The 17598-nt window shown below is 41.2% G+C and overlaps 1 protein-coding gene across 1 annotated transcript in view; it reads left to right on the top strand.

The window, feature by feature from the left end:
* Positions 1 to 17598, top strand: part of LOC104624090 (nesprin-2-like) — a gene marked incomplete at both ends in the record, with an annotated part of 37294 nt that overhangs the window by 14149 nt on the left and 5547 nt on the right. Inside the window, 11 exons of the mRNA XM_010291358.1 lie at positions 1731 to 1901; positions 3766 to 3899; positions 4213 to 4414; positions 6427 to 6606; positions 8056 to 8184; positions 8741 to 8895; positions 10466 to 10613; positions 11850 to 11944; positions 13308 to 13542; positions 14983 to 15177; positions 15940 to 16065. Of these exons, the coding sequence (XP_010289660.1) occupies positions 1731 to 1901; positions 3766 to 3899; positions 4213 to 4414; positions 6427 to 6606; positions 8056 to 8184; positions 8741 to 8895; positions 10466 to 10613; positions 11850 to 11944; positions 13308 to 13542; positions 14983 to 15177; positions 15940 to 16065 (1770 nt within the window). The remainder of the gene's footprint in view (positions 1 to 1730; positions 1902 to 3765; positions 3900 to 4212; positions 4415 to 6426; positions 6607 to 8055; positions 8185 to 8740; positions 8896 to 10465; positions 10614 to 11849; positions 11945 to 13307; positions 13543 to 14982; positions 15178 to 15939; positions 16066 to 17598) is intronic.

Below are 17598 nucleotides of genomic sequence, written 5' to 3'. Positions count from 1 at the left end.
TACATTTATGGATTTAAATTTGTGATAATAAATAACCGTAAACTGTAGAGGATCATATGTGATGCAGTGATTGTATTTCTAGTTAAGATTCCCTTATACTTTCTATTACAAATACCTTGCTTTTGTTCCTCAAAAATTTGTGAAACCTGAACCCTTTTGCTTGAACTCTTCCATACAAGGTGTCTGTCCAGGATGGGTCTGCTGCTTCTTGTTTTAGGTTTCAACAGAAATTATGTGGCTGTTTTTTACCAGGAAAGCAGAAAATTTTTTGTGTATGTACATGATGAAAGTTCTTCCTTCAGCTGTAGAGCTGTGGGTTGAAATTGGCAGGATTGACAGCCTGGTGCTTTTTTCTTCTTACAGTCAACATGGGTCATGTTAATTTTAGTATTTTTGTGATTTAAGTATCAAACTTATAAACTGCAGAATGTTCTTACAGCCTAGTTGTCTGCATGTGCGATGAAACACCAAGTGCAGCTTTCTTGCTATGGGTGACTGCTCTCAGCAGAACCAGGCTGTGATTTCAAATATAGGTCTAAGGAGATTTCATACCTTGATTGTATTGTCTGTAGGTTGATCTCAAGACTGTGAGTCTGTGGCCCAGAGACATTTCACGAGCACAACGTCCTTCCGTCTTCCTTGTGTGGGCAGTAATTAGCTGCAGGATACAAAAAGCAACTGGAGATTCCTCCCACCTATAGCATGATTCAAATGAGAATAGGGATGATTAATCCATCTACTCCTGCATGCCTGGGACTAGGATACTAGGATACAGTGATTCATGCAGTCTATTTAGTGTGCATTATGGTGTAGAAAAGTCTTCATCTTCCATTATGTGTATGCATAGTCATAACTGAAAACTGACATCTGGCTTTGCCAGGTCCCATGGAGACATGCTTGTTTGCTTGCCTGGTTTTCATGCTCTTGTCAAAGCAGTTGGTACTGGCATGACTGAAAATAGATACTGAACTAGATTAATGTTTTGTCTAACCCAGGATAAGCCTTAAGTACTTACCTGATACAGAAGGATAAAAATGACAAATCATACCAGGAGAGGATCGTGGGTTTGTGTTTGCAATGTCTAGGAGTATGTGGCGAACAGAAACCATGCTTGCCCCAGTGTAGATTAAATGACTGTAATAATGAGAGAGACATAGAAAACAAGGAGGATATCCATCATTTAATTTTATATGAGAATTCTGAAGTTCCTAGACTGCAATTCAGGTGGGCCTGCATTATGAGAGTACAGTGGCATAAGGGGGATGATAGCTCTCCAGAGTACTGTAGTAGGGTCTTCTTCCATACAAAACAATTTATGTTCAAATTTTCATTAAAAGGAAACTTGATCTCTGGATCAAACTATCTGCTTCCCAAGAAGATTAAGGCTCTCAACTTCCTCCCACTTCAGGTTGACTTTGGCAGGAAGGAATAAGTAGTTCATTATTTCAGAACTTTTTACTTTTTGGGGGGTTCTGGAGTTGTGGCTGACAGAATAGTGCTACCTTGAACTCTGGTTAAATTTTTACTTCCAGCAAATTCTTACACTTCACTCTAAATACTGTTTACTGCTTGGTTTGAAGCCTGCACAATTCCTTACCAAGCAGTAAAATATTCCAACTTGTGAAATTCTTGTGGATTGTCACGGAGTGAGCAGATTTTTAAGTCAATTTAAAGGTGATTTATATGTCAGGACTACCAAAGAAATAGTAAAAAAAGTGGTTCATTTCCAGGTTGCACAGTTTAAGACCTCAATGCAGTCAGTACTGGAGCAGTGGAGAGTATATGATGAAGTTTATGCAGAAGTCAGCTTGATGACAACAAGATATTTGTACTGTATAGAACAGTGCAAATCTTCTGTGGTGACATTGGAAGCTTTGGAAAACCAGGTCAAAACTCTCCAGGTAAGTCTACTGAAGTTGTCTTATTTCTGTATTTCCTTCTGTGCCTTTAAACAAACAAACAAGCTCCACTGAAAAAAAAGAGAGAAATTTATCTGAGCAACTTCCTCTGTATTATAATGCCATTGAAGTCAGTGGAACATTTTGGGGTTTTTTTTACCTCCAAAGCACTGAGGACAATTTTTAGACTTCATATTTTATTTAGCGTGTAAGTTCAACTTGAGTGTAATTTAGGTACCAAGGTTCAAGAGGAGAGTACAGGTCAGCTGCTACCATGTCTACCTTACTGTGGGCTAGCAGAGCCTCCATTTTGGATTCCAAAGATCCCTTGACATTTTAATCTTCTGCACGTGTTGGAAGGCATCCCCATATGAAGCACCAGATCCTCATGCTCCCTTGCACTACAGAGTCCAGATGGACATGTGCACTCCACGACCATCACTCATGCTAACATCTACTTAGTCCATGTCTAATCTACATGTGCAGCAGAAAATTTTGCTGAAAATACAGCTGGCAAAGGAAAACCTAATGACATCGCTGTATGTGTTTGCCCAAAGGTTACTCACCCATTCAGGTGAAAGATGATGGCTCATTGCTCAAAAAGGAAATTTGTGCCTTTGCTTGCACTTCCCAGTGAAATGCCCTGCCATAAAGCTGTAGCATAACCTGGAAGGCGATGCCTCTGCATCAATGCAGGGACTCAGCAGAAATGAAGGGGACCTGGGAGAAAATTGGCAAAAGGACCTTGTTTCTAAATCTGTGATTTGAATGCTTTCTGTGGGTTACTATGTCCCAGCCACTGTGCCAGTAACCACCGACACATTTTGCATTAAAGTGTTACTTGGATTAAAGCACCTTTCCACATATAAACAGCACTGGAGTCAAAGGTCCAGGACCCAGGATACCTATTCCCAAAAGCTGTGGCTTGGTTTGGGTCGGTGCAGCAGCCCTGGGGCAGAGCAGGGGGATCCCCAAGCCTGGCGTTTCTGATTCCTCCAGCACAAAGTCAGCTTTTCAGTCACCCTCCAGAGAGCTACAGTTTCCTGTGCAGCCTCTGAATGAGGCTGGGCATAAATGCCAGGTGTAAATGCTCTGGTTTATCCTGCTGCTCTGCTTGGCTATTACCATGGGGCATCTAGAGTAGGCAATGAGGCTGGCCCCAGGTCTGAATGTTTTACAGATATGGCTAAAATCCTCTTACCTGGCTTTAAATGTCTTGAAAGGCTGCATAAACACTCATTGTATCAGTGTAAATAAGGCCTGTATTGGTTTATTTTCAAGTTCTATCAGAAGTGGTGCAGGCCAGACTGAGGCTGTGAATCCCAAGCACATGCCTGCATGAGTGCTTTCCACCCTCACCTGGGGACACGTAATAGATGGAAGAAACTGGGCACTTTCTTGCCTCCTCCCTTCCATCACCCTCTTCATCTTTAATCTGTGTGGGCAGATTAGTTCACAGATACAACCCATGGCAGGGTTCCGCAATTGCCTGTGTCAGGAGGAGGAACACACAGCTGGGGACAGGACACGAGTTGTCAAGACAACTTTATTGCCAGCAGAAATTTTGCTGAAATAGTAGCTTAAAATAAAACCATTTTGATTTCGAGTGAGTTCAAGGCTATGGGTTTGTTAAATGAGCTGTTTCTTTAAGACCAAATAAATGAACTCAGTTTAAAATAGGCCTCATGAATGATTTTTTTTAACTTGAACTTCCTAATTTTTAGGATCAGCTGTACACTTTTCACAAACATTTTAATCTGTGCTGCAACTGTGTGGCATTATTGCTACCCTATCCGTACCAATTTATAGGGGAAGCTATACTTAGATTGTTCATCTCCACAACTAATTGCAATAATCCATTTTGCAGTCACTTCAAGATGAATTGGAGAACAGTGAAGAAAGTTGTGCCAAGCTCCAGGCTGCTGCCAGAAACCTGAAGAAGAACTGCTCCCCGTCCTTTGCAGAGATTATTGAACAGAAGTGCACGGAAGCACACACTAGGTAAGCTTGCAAAAAAGACCCCCAGTTACTAGTATTTTAAAAAGTAAAAAAGTTGCTGAGACAGGACTTGAATGTCTGTCAGATTTTAAAAATCTGTATTCATACGACTTACCTGTCCAAGGGTGTCTGTGTGAGGAGTAGCTGATACTACCTTTTTTGTGATGGATTACAGAGCACAAAACGGTGTTGTGTCGGTGGGCTTTCAGTAACATGGGTCTGAATGCAAAGAAACTCCCACAGGAATCCTACACTAAATCATATTCTGGTGGAGAATCTACTAGGAAAATGTTCTTATCCTTTGATATGTTGGCAGGTGGAACTCAGTAAATGAAGACATCACAGATCAACTGCGGGCAGCGCAAGCAACCCTGCAGCTTTGGGAGCCCTACAATACTTTATGCACTGAGACAGCAGCCAAGTTGCAACAGCACAAAGAGCAGTGCACTCAGCTCTTGGATGCTCACATGCCTGAGGACAACATAGAAACCCTGACGCAGAGGATACGGGATGTAAAGGTATATGAATATGTTTCTGCTGCCTGGTAGAAACCAGGATTTTCTTTGACAAATCAAAAGAAAACCTTCTTACCCCCTTCTCTCCCAAATCCAGTCAGCAGAAAACATAAAATCCATGGAGTTTTTTTCCCTTAACAAGCACCTTTGTATTTCCTTCAAATACTTTGAACAGATCCTGAGATCAAACCAGAGTTAGCATAGGATGAGAAGAGAGCAGAAGGGAGCAATCATATTCCATTTCTGCCCCTTTCTGCTCTATACAAAGAATCAGGGCTGTATTGGAAGGAATCATTAAACCAAAGTGCTTTACTTTATAGGGCAATGCTTGGGAGGAGAGATAATATCTACTAGAACAATAGCTGGGGAAAAAAGACTAACTTTCCAGAACACAGGACCATCCTGAGGTCTTCTATATTCTTCAAATTGGTTTTATTTGGGTTTGGTACTTTTTTTGGCCTGGTGTGATAAGCTCACAGATTTCTGAGCTCATTAGATTATTCTAAATGGTTCTAACTTTAGGCAAATGAGATCTCATGCTGAGACCACAGGGTACATTTGAATCTCTCAGGCAGCAAAACTGTCATTAGGTTCTGACATTTTGGTTTCCTCAGACTGCAATAAAGAAATATAATAATCCTTATTTCAGGACAGAGCAATGATTCATCATGCTTTATTAATCTCTAGCCACATACTGGAAGAAGTCCAAAGTACTCCATTTTCCATGTGGCCAACTGAGAATCTTTACATTATGGGGAAGAGAACTCAGATATTTCTTCCCGTGTCAACAACAGCTGACAGCAGCAAAACTTGACCAAAACATTTTCACTTTCTTCTGATCTATTAATGGCTGTGAAATGAATTCATCAGTATGTCAGCAAAAAGGCATCACATTTTCTGGAAATTTTTGGGAAGAGTTTTGCACCTACTAAGCAGGGCATGACCACTAGAGTGCCATTAGCACTGTAGATCCTGTTTTTGTATGTGTGGATCGGACACATGGAATTTGTTGTGTTTTTTTGAAAGTGGTGGGTTAGAAGAATGGGGATCAGGGATATGGCATATGTTACATGTATTTGAAAATACATGTGCATTACAAAACTGTATTTAATCTCTCTGACCTTTTCCTCTGGTATATGTTAGGGAAGTTTATGGTTTTATGGAACTCTCTCGCCACAATAAATAAAAATAAAGTCCTATATAGAGAGTAAGAAATCAAAATGGGTTATTTACTAAATGGCTGAACTGGCAGTTTACAATATGATCCATTCCAAAGATGCATCAGAAACTAAGAGCCATTTTGCTTTTTAGGGAAACATGTCTACTCTTTGCTATCAATCAGAAGTCTTTGTTCATTGCTGAAAGACAATTTACAGTGGTAAATTCCAGGGGGTATCATGGCTAAAAGTAAATGATAGTTCTAGAAATAGGTATATTTCAGCATGACATCTTGCCATTCCTTGTCCAGGTCAAAAAAAAAAAAAAAGAAAAAATCAAGGACATGGAACGAGTATAAAATGATTCCCTTTGTCCTTGTACTGCCTTTAGAGTTTAATTTTATAACATCATTTCTGTAGTACATGGGAAGAAATAAAACCGCAACCATATTCCTCGGTCACTAAAGGATCCAAAGTACTGGTATGTTTGTAACATAATTGTATTTCTCATCTGCAGCATGGACTAGTTTTCCATCTGCTAGAGTAAATCCGTTCTGTAGGGAGGGATATTCTGATTTCTCTCCCTAATCTCTGTCACAGTAGTATCCCGCTGCCTGAAGTCACTGGTGTTCCACTGAACTTTGAACTGTGCCTTTCCCAGTGCTAGAGTCAATGGAAGCAATTCCCATTATCCTCCAAGTAAAAGACTGAATCTTTTGTCATAGCTGAATTTGGCTCCCAGGGGAGATCAACAAAAAGAGCTTAGTTACAGCAACAAAAGATACTAAATGAAAGTGGCACATGAATGATGATCTGATTAATTTGCCAACTTTTCTTTCTTTCCCCTTCTCTCATAAGAATTTACAGCATGGCCTTCAAAACATAGCAGGATGCCGTACCCAGATTTCTTTGCTGGCTGATCGGATAAAAAAACAGTCTGGGACAGATGCAGAAGCCTTTCTGTTGGAGAAGCTGCAGCCACTCCAGAGAGCATCCTATTTGGAAAAGATGTTGCAGAGGAAGTTAGATGAATTGGAGGTATTTTTTTGAATATTAAATTAGCTGTCAGTGTGAGGTAACTTCTTCACTAGAGCCCTGTAGTTCTTGAATTGAAATTAAATTTCAGTAAAATAAAGCTTGACCGTATGATCAACTATGTAAACAAATAATATATGAAGCCAGAGAGACAGATGAAAGGAGGGTTTCACCCTTCTTACCTGCTTGTGTTGCTCAAACAAGCCTTTATAAGTGGACCTATTACAGTCAAGCAGTATGGGACCCTCAGATGATTGCGGGTTAGGAAACGTATTTTTATTCTATGAGCTTTGAAGGAAGTTGTAAACTTGCTCAGCTCTACGTTGGAAAAAACCTAAGAGCTTCAGTTTGCTTCCATAAGAGTGCACACAATGTATCTAAAACCAAGCAGAAAACTGTGATAATTTGATGTAATTTTGAAAACCAGAATCACATCCCTGTTCAGGCAGAGTAGGGAGAGACCTGGATCCAGGTTTCCCTATACGATGCTCTGCTCACAGGAGTTCTGTGGAATTGACTTTCCCTCTGCGCAAGTATTCCTGAGAAATCTTCCAAGTAAATGTACTGCTGTACATTTACTGATGTAAAACTAGTCTGTTCCTGTGAAAACATCTGATTTCAATGAATTGTTCTGTTCTAAAGTAAACCCAGATTTTTCAAGAAACATTCATCCAGCTCTATTTATGACTCCATCTTACCAGCACAGTTCAACGGCTGGAAGCCAGATATCTTTGTGAAGATAACAGATTTTTTCATATTCCCTGTGAACTTCTCGCTCAATAAAAAATTCATTTCTGGGTAGTCATTTTCTCTGCTGTAACCCTGTAGCATTACCACAGAACTGTCTCTCTCCCCACACCAATTTTTGACACTCATTCCTTATAAAAATGTCACTGTTTCAGTGTTCTTAGAGGTGTGGAACTTAATTCTTGCAAGAAAGAAAAAACTTCCCCAGTGCTCTTCTCCCTGACCCAAAGAAACCAACCTAGTGAATAAAAAAGTTGAATTCCAGCCCTAGTTATTTCTCTCCACAGAGCTCCTGTAAGATGCACAGCCTTGGCTGCAGGCACATGGGAGCAGACCTTGTGTGTAGCTCAAAGGAAGCTCATTTTCACAAGTTCTTCCCTCTGATAAACTAAGTTTTGGCTTTCCAGTTTCACAATAAATCAAACAGCCCAGAGCTACAAAAAGGTATCACAGATGCCGGTATTCCTTCCAGATAGATATGAGTCTCAGGATTTAGAGATTCAGTTTCTTGCTCTCTGCTTTGGCTTAAGTTTTCCCCTTATCCAGTGCAAAAACTGAAAAAGTTCAGTTAGTGAACTATAAATACATCAGAATTTGGATTTAACATCTGTTTGTTTTCCCTAGGATACTACTTATTACTTCTTTTTGTATACTGAATGTGTATATTAAATCATAATTAATGTAAATATGCAATATTCACCCTAGTTCAATCTTTTACAACTGGAGGATTTCAAGAACTGTGTTGAAACGCTGGAGGGTCATGTCAAGAATTGCACAGACGCCTTTGATAGTCTCTGTCTAGAGGGAGACACAGACAATTCGGAATTGTTCATGGTATGTTTGGATTCCCAAGTACAAAAAGATACATACTCAGGATTTAAGTGTCTGTAGGATACCAGCTCTTGCCCTCTTCAAGAAACTCTGTGTCCTAAGTTTCGTTGTTATAGCACTTCCATCAGAGTAACTATAATTTCATCCAAAACACTAAAAGCAATTATTTAAATTCATGCAAATTCTAGATATGTTTTGCAGGCCAAATGCCTGCACAAAGGGGAGGAAAAATAACATAGATTTGGGGTTGATGGGAGTTCCTTTTCCCCAGCTTTGCTCTGGAACTACCCTGTTGCCCTCAATGTAGGGCATAAAGTAAATCTGCAAGTACCAGCTCTGGAGTATCTGCTCAGTACTGTTGGAAAAAGGGGTCCTGTTTAAGGGAATTGTGACTTTTTTGTTTCCTATGTTCTCTGAAGTTAACACAAAAATGTTGGGGGGTTTTGGATTAATATTTTGGATGCATAACATTCAGATGCTTTCTACAGAAGAGGCTTCTATATATCTTTGAAATGAAAGAAAAGTATTGTTTGCAATTAACTTTTTTTTTTTCTTCCAGAATCATACACTTGAACTTGCTGCACTTTCTCCAAGCATAGAGAGTTTGAATGAAGCAAGCATTAAGCTGCCAGTTAGTGACCTCACCCTGAAGAAAATGCAGAGCCTGACGCGTCAGTGGAGTCAGAAGACAGCAACTGCTCTGGAATGCTGCAGGTCTGAAATGCAAACAAAAAATCACTGCTAACAATTTCCTTTTCTGTGAGGAAAACCAAACTAAAGGGATGTCTTGCAATCTGTTCTCAGCTTTCTCAGGGGTCTTGCAAATTGAATTCCTGCCCTTTCAATTTACTCCAGATTATTGGAGTAAATTGGCTTCACCAAGGGCAAGTCCTGCCTGACCAACCTAGTGGCTTTCTATGATAGAGTGACCACATCAGTGGACAAGGGAAGGGCTACCGATGTCATCTATCTGGACTTCTGTAAGGCCTTTGACACAGTCCCCCACAACATCCTTCTTCAAATTGGAGAGATATGGATTTGATGGGTGGACTGTTGGGTGGATGAGGAATTGGTTGCGTGGGTGCATCCAGCTGGTAGTGGTCAACAGCTCAATGTCCAGATGGAGACTGGTGATGAGTGGTGTCCCTCAGGGGTCCATACTGGGACCAGTACTCTTTAATATTTTCATCAATGACACAGACAGTGGGATCAAGTGCACCCTCAGCAAGTTTGCAGATGACACCAAGCTGAGTGGTGTGGTTGACACGCCTGAGGGATGGGATGCCATCCAGAGGGACCTGGACAAGCGCAAGGAATGGGCCCTTGTGAACCTCATGAGGTTCAGCAAGGCCAAGTGGAGGGTCCTGCACCTGGGTTGGGTCAGCTCCTGGTATCAATACAGGCTGGGGGATGAAGAGATTGAGAGCAGCCCTGCCAGGCTGGGGAATAAAGGGATTGAGAGCAGCCCTGCCGAGAAGGACTTTGGGGTACTGGTGGATGGAAAGGTGGCCATGAGCTGGCAATGTGCGCTTGCAGCCCAGAAGGCCGCCCGTATCCTGGGCTGCATCTAAAGCAGCATGGCCAGCAGGTCGAGGGAGGTGATTCTGCCCCTCTGCTCCGCTCTGGTGAGACCTCACCTGGAGGCCTGCATCCAGCTCTGGAGCCCTCAGCACAGGAAAGACATGGACCTGTTGGAGCGGGTCCAGAGGAGGGCCACAAAAATGCTCAAGAGGGATGGAACAGCTCTGCTGTGAGGACAGGCTGAAGGAGTTTGGGTTGTTCCGCCTGGAAAAGAGAAGGCTCTGGAAAGACCCTAATGCAGCTTTCCAGAACTTAAAGGGGGCTTTTAAGAAAGATGGGGACAGACTTTTTAGCAGGGCCTGTTGTGATAGGACAAGGGGTAATGGTTTTAAACTAAAAGAGGGTAGATTTTGGCTAGATTGAAGGAAGAAATTTTTCACAGTGAGGATAGTGAAACACTGGCAGAGGTTGCCCAGAGAGGTGGTAGATGCCCCATCCCTGGAAACATTCCAGGTCAGGCTGGACGGGGCTCTGACCAACCTGCTGACCAACCAAAGATTCTATGATTCTATTCAGTGGCTATCTGTATTCCAAGTCACTTGAAGCAAAAACCTGTATGTTCATAGGTGAAGAAGGTAGCAAAGTGCCAAGCAAAGCCCTACTATGTTTAGTATTGCTAACCACCATGTTAGACCATATGCAAACATACCCAGAAAAACAACCACCTGTACAATAGTTTCTGATGATTTCTTTTGTTTTACAGTGTGCTGGAGGGAACTCAAAATGATGAAAAGAAATTCTTTCAGAAATGTGAAAACTGGATGAAATTCCTAGAAAAAATGAAAGAGGCCTTAAAAAGAAATATTCCAGGACGGTTTGAAGAACTGCAAGAGCAACAGAGAGTGTATGAGGTACAGCTGACTGTAAAAATGGAAGCATCTTCTTGAATGGTGAAGGTTGAGGGCAATCACTAGAAAATACTATGCCTTTTGAAATTAGATCTGGGCAGAGCTTTACAGAGCATTTAACTCTTTTGAAATGTGGCCTTGCAATTAGAGGAAAACTTTGAAATTTGAAAATCCTTTTCCAAAATGCATGGAGCCCTTTTCGCAGGGACAAGACATTTAGGAGTGTGTCCTGAAGTGTTGTGTCATGGAAGTCCCAGCTGTCTCCAACCCTGAGGTTACTCGCCTGTCTGCCTGTCCTACAGCGCTGAAGCCTGTGGCAACTTAGCTGGGCAGTTTGCTGGTGATCTGTCAGGAACCCTACCAGTTTCTGGAAGAACTGCATTTAAAACTAAATGTTTTCACAGCATATTTGTATTTTGACCAGTTGTTAGATTTTGGTGGAAATCCGTTTCACTGGCATTTTCCAAATACTTGCTATTTGTTATAGAGAGAGAGAGAGTGCTTCACACATGCATGACAGTATCCATTCAGAGGAGAAGGTATATTGCATGCTGGCAGTAGCATGTGGATGCAATTCTAAGCAAAGTATCAATAGACTTTGTCCTTGTGGTGGGAGGATGGAAAAACAACCAAAATACAGAAAAAAAAAAAAAAAAACCAAAAAACATGTGGTAAATGCTAAACATCATGAACTGTAAGGGTGGCCTTTGTGGTCCCACAGTGGACCAGAGCTTCACGCTACCTGAAGTACCGCTGCTAATTCCACAGGGTGTTAAGTCTCTGCATGTTAGTGACATTCACTAGGGTCAACAGAAAGTTATTTTCTCTCTTTTACTTAGACCTCTCCAATTCATTTACTGCAGTTAAATTATTTATAGAATAAACTTTTTCTCATTGTGATGAAGAGTAAATTCACCCTGGTATGTAGCTTTTTTTATACCTTTTCCATGGGTTTCTGTCTAGATTGAATTTCTCATGAATGAGTCCAGCAAACTTAAGGCTTCAGATTACTTGTAACATACAGGTCCTGGTGGGTTCTGATATCACATATGTGCAAATTCCTCCTGGTATCCAAAAAATGTGGAATTTTTTAGGATGCATACTAGCACTTGAAAATAATAGATCTTTCAGTTATTTAAAATTAAATCAAATGCTGTCACTCTAGAGGAGCAGAAGCAGCTTTTGTAGCAAAGGTTGTTCATTGAATAGTTAAAACTGTTGTTCTCATGGTATTTTCAGATGCTGCAAACTGAGATTTCCATAAATCAGCAGACATTTAATTCTATCATAGCAAAAGTTCTATTCTCCCTGGAATCCGGAGAAGCAGAGAGAAGGTAACTTACTTGTTTTTCTCCCCAAGATCTTAGTAATTAAGTAAATATGCTGTCTTGCTTGGAGTTGGTATTGAATCTTTGCTCTCATGAGGACATAAATGCAAATTCTTGACTGGGTTCACTCTTTAAATAACCCCCTGGCACATTTTGCAAAAGTGTGAGGAGGTGCAATGAGAGAGAAACACAGGTGCCTGGCCAGACTGCATTTTGGATAGTAACTGGATGATCTGCCTAACAAAAATAATTGGTCCTGGACAGGAGGCTACCGTGTTAACTCCTACCCTGCAGTTGTTGAAACTAACTTGTAGTTGAGAAACTACCTTCTTACAGTGGATAATGAGCATGCTGCATACGAAAGATCCTTTCTCTCTTCTTAGACCTCTCTGCTTTTTAAAGTGCAGCGGTGTGAGACTATCCACATTGCCCCTGGCACACATGACAGGGCATTGTGTCATAGACCAGGCAACCCTAACCATATGGTAGCTAAACCTGTTTTTATCAGTATGATCTTATACTTTTTTCTTAATCAGTGTAGAATGAGAAGCAACAAGTAATATTTGTGAGCAAGGTTCAAGTGCCACAGGCATTTTTGCTGTGAAGACATTACCTCTCTCTGCCAGAGCTTGTTGCTTCCAGAGAGTTGGCAGAACAGTGTGTGTGCTCCCCTCAGCCACTTCAGTGTCCATAGCTTGGCTTAAAGTTGCTGGGGAAGGTAGGGCTAAACTAAGCAAAGCTGATGGATTTTTGTGTTGAAGCTAGCCCCATGAACACAGGTGTTTGTATAAGAGCTAATCTGGGGGCCCTGGCCTCCTGCAGAGGAGCAGAACTGATATATAGGGGTTGTCTTAACCACTCCAGCTAGATCTGCTGGATCATTTAACCATGTTGTAGGAGAGGCCAAAAAACTGCTTGAATGGGTTCAGTAACAACACAGAGACTTTTCACTTTAGGTCCCACTGCTGTAGGATACAATGATGGTTGACCTCCCACTTACAGCCTGGTAAAAGCAGAGTTCAATTTTGCAGCATAATCAGAGACCTTGTCTCACTTGCATTGACCTTCTTGTTCTTCAGAAAAATGTTTAGTACATATTGTTTCTGTGATTGGTGTACTATATATGTTGCTATAGCACTATAGCAAGAATGACTTGTATTATCCATTCTTGTATCATGTAAAAGGTTTTTTGGATTGCTTAAAAGATGGAATACAGAGAGCAGGGCTGAGCTTAGGGTTGCATAGAACTTTTTGCATAGTTGGGTATTGTAATTGGAATACAATATCGCAACTGGAAATTCATCACAATTATTGTAAAATGCAGTCTTGAGGTCAAAATATATTAACAGTCAACACTTGTCGTTTTCAGAACAGAGTTTATTTCCAAGCTCACATTGCTGAAAGAGCAGTGGCAGAATGTTATCCGGATGGTTCAGCAGAGAAAGAACGATATTGATGGACTCGTGAGCCAGTGGCAGCTGTTCAGGAGTTCCCTGCAGAGCCTCAGCAGACTTCTTGCTGATACAAACAGCTTCCTCATAGCTGTGAAGAGCCAGGACTGCTATAGCCTTTACCAGCTTAGAAATCTAATTTGTGATTTCAAGGTATTGTATTCATTTATCATAAATCTAAAATCTGTGGGATTTTTTCTCAGACTGAAACAACTTCTGTCCAGTAATGTAAAAAGCTTTAAAATCACATGCTTTTGGGGGAAAAACAATTGCTTTTTCTTTCTTAAAGCTGAGCATGGATGAGGAAACAGTGACATTGTGAACGGCTCATTATACTAGGAAACTTCCTGGACAACATTGTCATTTAGTAGCCTAGTATGCTTTAAAAATGTTACTGATATGAACGTGGAAATGCAAGGTGCCAGGGAGATTTGGCAGGAACCTTGGCCAGCAGGTGCCCTCTAGGTCTGCATGCACCTTACTGACGTGGCTGCTGAATGCAGGCCTTGCCGTTTGCCTGAAGGAAGCAGGCACATACGTGTCAAGACAGGCCGTATGGGTCCTGTGTGTGCAGGCGTGGGCAGCAGGGGCCAGGAGCAGAGGATAAAGCACTTTCAAGGGGGTCTGTCCTTGCAGCCACCAGTCCAGGATGCACAGGCCTGGGCAGTAGTTCTTCAGGGCAGAGAGTTCTGCATTTTACATGCAGTGCAAAAAAATATTTTCTTTTGTTAATTTTGGATATTTCGGGTTTCCATTTAATTATGCACCTCTCCGTTCTATAAGAAAGTGAAAACAAGTGGTGATCTTGATGGCTGCTTAAGGCAGTCTAAAACCTTTCAAAAATACATTATTGAATGCTATTTGCATGGTCCAAGATTTATTGTGTTCCCACACACCTAATGTTGATGGATTAATTACCAGTATTTCATTTGACGCTTGCCCTGTTTATTTCAACTTGTATTTTTACTTGCTGTGTAAAGATGATTTTTCAGTAGATTTTACAAGTTAGTGCTCATGCTTTTGTTTAGTGAGAAAACCAGAAAGTCTTCTTCCTCCTACTCCAAATTGCCCTTCCCTCCTGCTGTTGTTTTACAGAAAGAAACAATTGATTATATCTGCTTGTGTTATAGACCAATTTGTGTTGTTGGCAAATTATTATTGATGGCTTACTTCACTTGGAGTATGTCATGATTAACAGAGCTGTTACCTCTGAAAAATTTGTCTTAGTTGTTGATGCTAGAGGTGCTAACAGAACTTAAATTAGTGTTTTATGCTGTGTAACTCAGAACTGAATTTCCATCTTTTTGTAAGTGCTGCACTTTCACTTTATAGATTCAGTCTATGAAAAGCTATTGTAGAGTTTTATAGATCAGAAAGAATCTGATTTTTCTGAAATTAAAAAAAAAACAAACAGGAGAAGATCTATTCATTACTGTCTCGTGAACAAATTAGTGCCTTGTAACTCCTTTGTGACTTTGTAAGTCCTTGTAAGACTTTGTGAGTCTTCACATCTTCCCAAGTGAAATGCCAGGAGTGCTTCTGAAGCTTGCAAAGAACAGCTTAGAAACGTTTTTTTTTTTTTCTTTTTTAAAGAGTAAGGCAGTGATTCTTCAGAGGTGGCAAGCCATGTACTCCTTAATCATCGATGTTGGGGAGAAGTTGCGCACCGTCTCTGACCCCGAGACCAATGCTGTTCTCCAGGAGGAGCTCAGCCAGTTACAGGAGAGTTGGGGGGCCACCCACGCCCAGCTGGAGAAGAAGATGATGCAGCTCAGCAGCACCCTACAGGTAGATGATGCCCTTCCCAGAGAGGAGCAGCACCTACTTCTCTGGCATTGAGTCTCAAGAGCTCAGGGCTGAGCTCTGTAGCAACGAGGCAAATACTGAGCTGCTGCTCACTGCGGAGGGGCTCTGAGGGAAGTGCCTGCCATGTGACATCAGGGCTTGTGGGAAGCTAAAACTGTTGTCCCCTGATTCTTCAAAGGAAAATGGGGTTGGCATCCATTTGTTGCTACAATGAATGTTCCCTCTCTAATTGTTCTCATGCTCCCCATGGCCTGGTGCTCTATCCTGCTTTAGGCTATGAAGCCTGAGCTAAAATTTAGCTTAGAGGGAGTTAGCATGCGTCGTTGCTCCTCCTGTTGTTGCACCCCTAAACAGAAGGATAGGTTATATTTATTTGCTTAGAGCAATGAGTGTACATTCATGGCTAGACAACACATATGTATGTCTTAAAATTGAATACTGTCATCAATACAATCCCCAGCCCGAAACCTGTGCTTAAAGCCTCTTGGGTTGGACAAAACAAAACGAGCAGAAATGCTCTGTAAAGCAAACCTTAAATACAAGACAGGGTTCAAGTTCTGTAAATTCATGCACCACATTCTTGTGGGTGGTGCTATCTATCAAAAAGAAAATCCAAATAACCAAAGTACATGATTATCTACTTCAGTGGGTTGAAGAGGCTATTTTGTAACATATCCATATGGTTCAATATGTCATCATAAGGTATCTTAACCTTTTATAACTTCCTTGGGTCTCCCTGAGCAGAGTTGGGACTGCTGTGAAAAGCACATGAAGGAATTAGAAAGTAGGCTGCGAGAACTGAAGGAGAAAGTAAGAGATCTACTTGCAGTTGAACATGAAGAGCTCTACAAAGCCAAGGAACAGATTAAGGTATTGAACAGCCGTATTGTATTTAAATAGATGTAGTCCTGGCATGACACACAATTCCTCTAAAATTGTTTTTCCCTCCTACCTGCTCTTCAGTGACACTGAATTTCTCTCCTTTATACCACCCTGATTGCTGCCAATCTGCAAAGTCTAGCCAACCAAGAAGATTACAAGAGTACTAGTAGTGTTTGGATTTTTTTTCCTGCTTCTGCTCCCTTTCCACAGTCTGAATTTATTAAATAAGCAGTTCCTCAAACAAAAGGGAAAAAACTCCCAGGTCTCAGCTCATTTGGCTGCTATTCTAATGGCTGAACCTCCCTTTTTGTTTTCCACTCCATTTTGGATGGGGAGCTCCTCAGGCTTTGTGAGTCTGCAAAGCACTAACACACACCTGTGGGATCTGAGAATAATTAAAGGGAAGGAAAATTAAGAGTAAGGGAGTGGCAAAAGCCCTTGCAGCCCATAGTGCACCATGAAAATTAAATAGCAAGGAAAGCATTTCCACAGGATAGGAGACATTTTGTCTGGACTGGTCAGTCTTTCATCATCCTTTTATGAAGTGAATTGTTGACCTATGTAGTGGGAACAAATAAGCTTATTAACGAGCTAAGGCTTTGAACTTGTTATCAGCTGTCTGAAATCTTCTTTGTGAGTGCTGGCTGCCTTTCCCACAGCAGCAGTCTTGCTGTAGCCCTGAATTATTTGTGAGATGGCAGCACACGCCTCCTGCCTCTTATTCCAGCAAGAGAAATTCAGCCACAGAGGCATGAGGGTCAGACAGTGCCAGTACAATTGCTGCTCTTGGGTGACACAGAATAATAAAGGACCAAAATGGCACGGGTGAGAAGGGACCTCCTTTCCTCTCCCTGCATTTCAATCTTCTATGGAACAAAGCTGTTTTTCTCTCAGGCCTGGACCTTATATGAGGCTAGCAAAATCCCATTAAATTCCATCATTAGCTCCATTAATGCAGGGATTCAACCCTTGTTAAAGATATATAAATGCATGTGTGCACATCTGTAGGGAGTAATTTATTGTGAGCTCAGCTAAATTTTAGTCTCAGGTTTGTTTGGGTTTTTTTTCCTCCAGTGCTGAAGTAGATCAGATATTTTTTTAATTATTTAGATAAGTGACTGGTTGGTTTGGGTTTTTTCCCTCCAGTGTTGAAGCAAATCAGATTTTTTTTTTTTTTTTTTTTAATGATTTAGATAAGTGACTGGATCAAGAGACCTGTGAAAATGCTTGGACCCTGCACACTTATCCTGATACAAACTCTCACAATTTTTTTTCCCTTTAAAATGAGACAGATTGGATCCTCTGCAAGAGCTTTTTTTTTTTTATTGGCAGAGGAGCCAGTGACACTTCCCAGCTACCGCCTTGCAAAATGGGATGTAGTACCTCGTGTGTAGAGTATGTTTCCCAGCTGCATGCAGTGGTGTCTCTGCTTTTTAGATGACAATTTTAACACTGATAAGGAAAATGCATAACTTTGTTAAAAAGGGAAAAGGGAGTCGGGGGAAACAAACCAGAAGAAAG

The sequence above is a fragment of the Phaethon lepturus genome, unplaced genomic scaffold (assembly GCF_000687285.1).
Source record: "Phaethon lepturus isolate BGI_N335 unplaced genomic scaffold, ASM68728v1 scaffold17737, whole genome shotgun sequence".
NCBI classification, from domain to species: domain Eukaryota; kingdom Metazoa; phylum Chordata; class Aves; order Phaethontiformes; family Phaethontidae; genus Phaethon; species Phaethon lepturus.
This window is presented reverse-complemented; position numbering and strand designations above follow the sequence as displayed.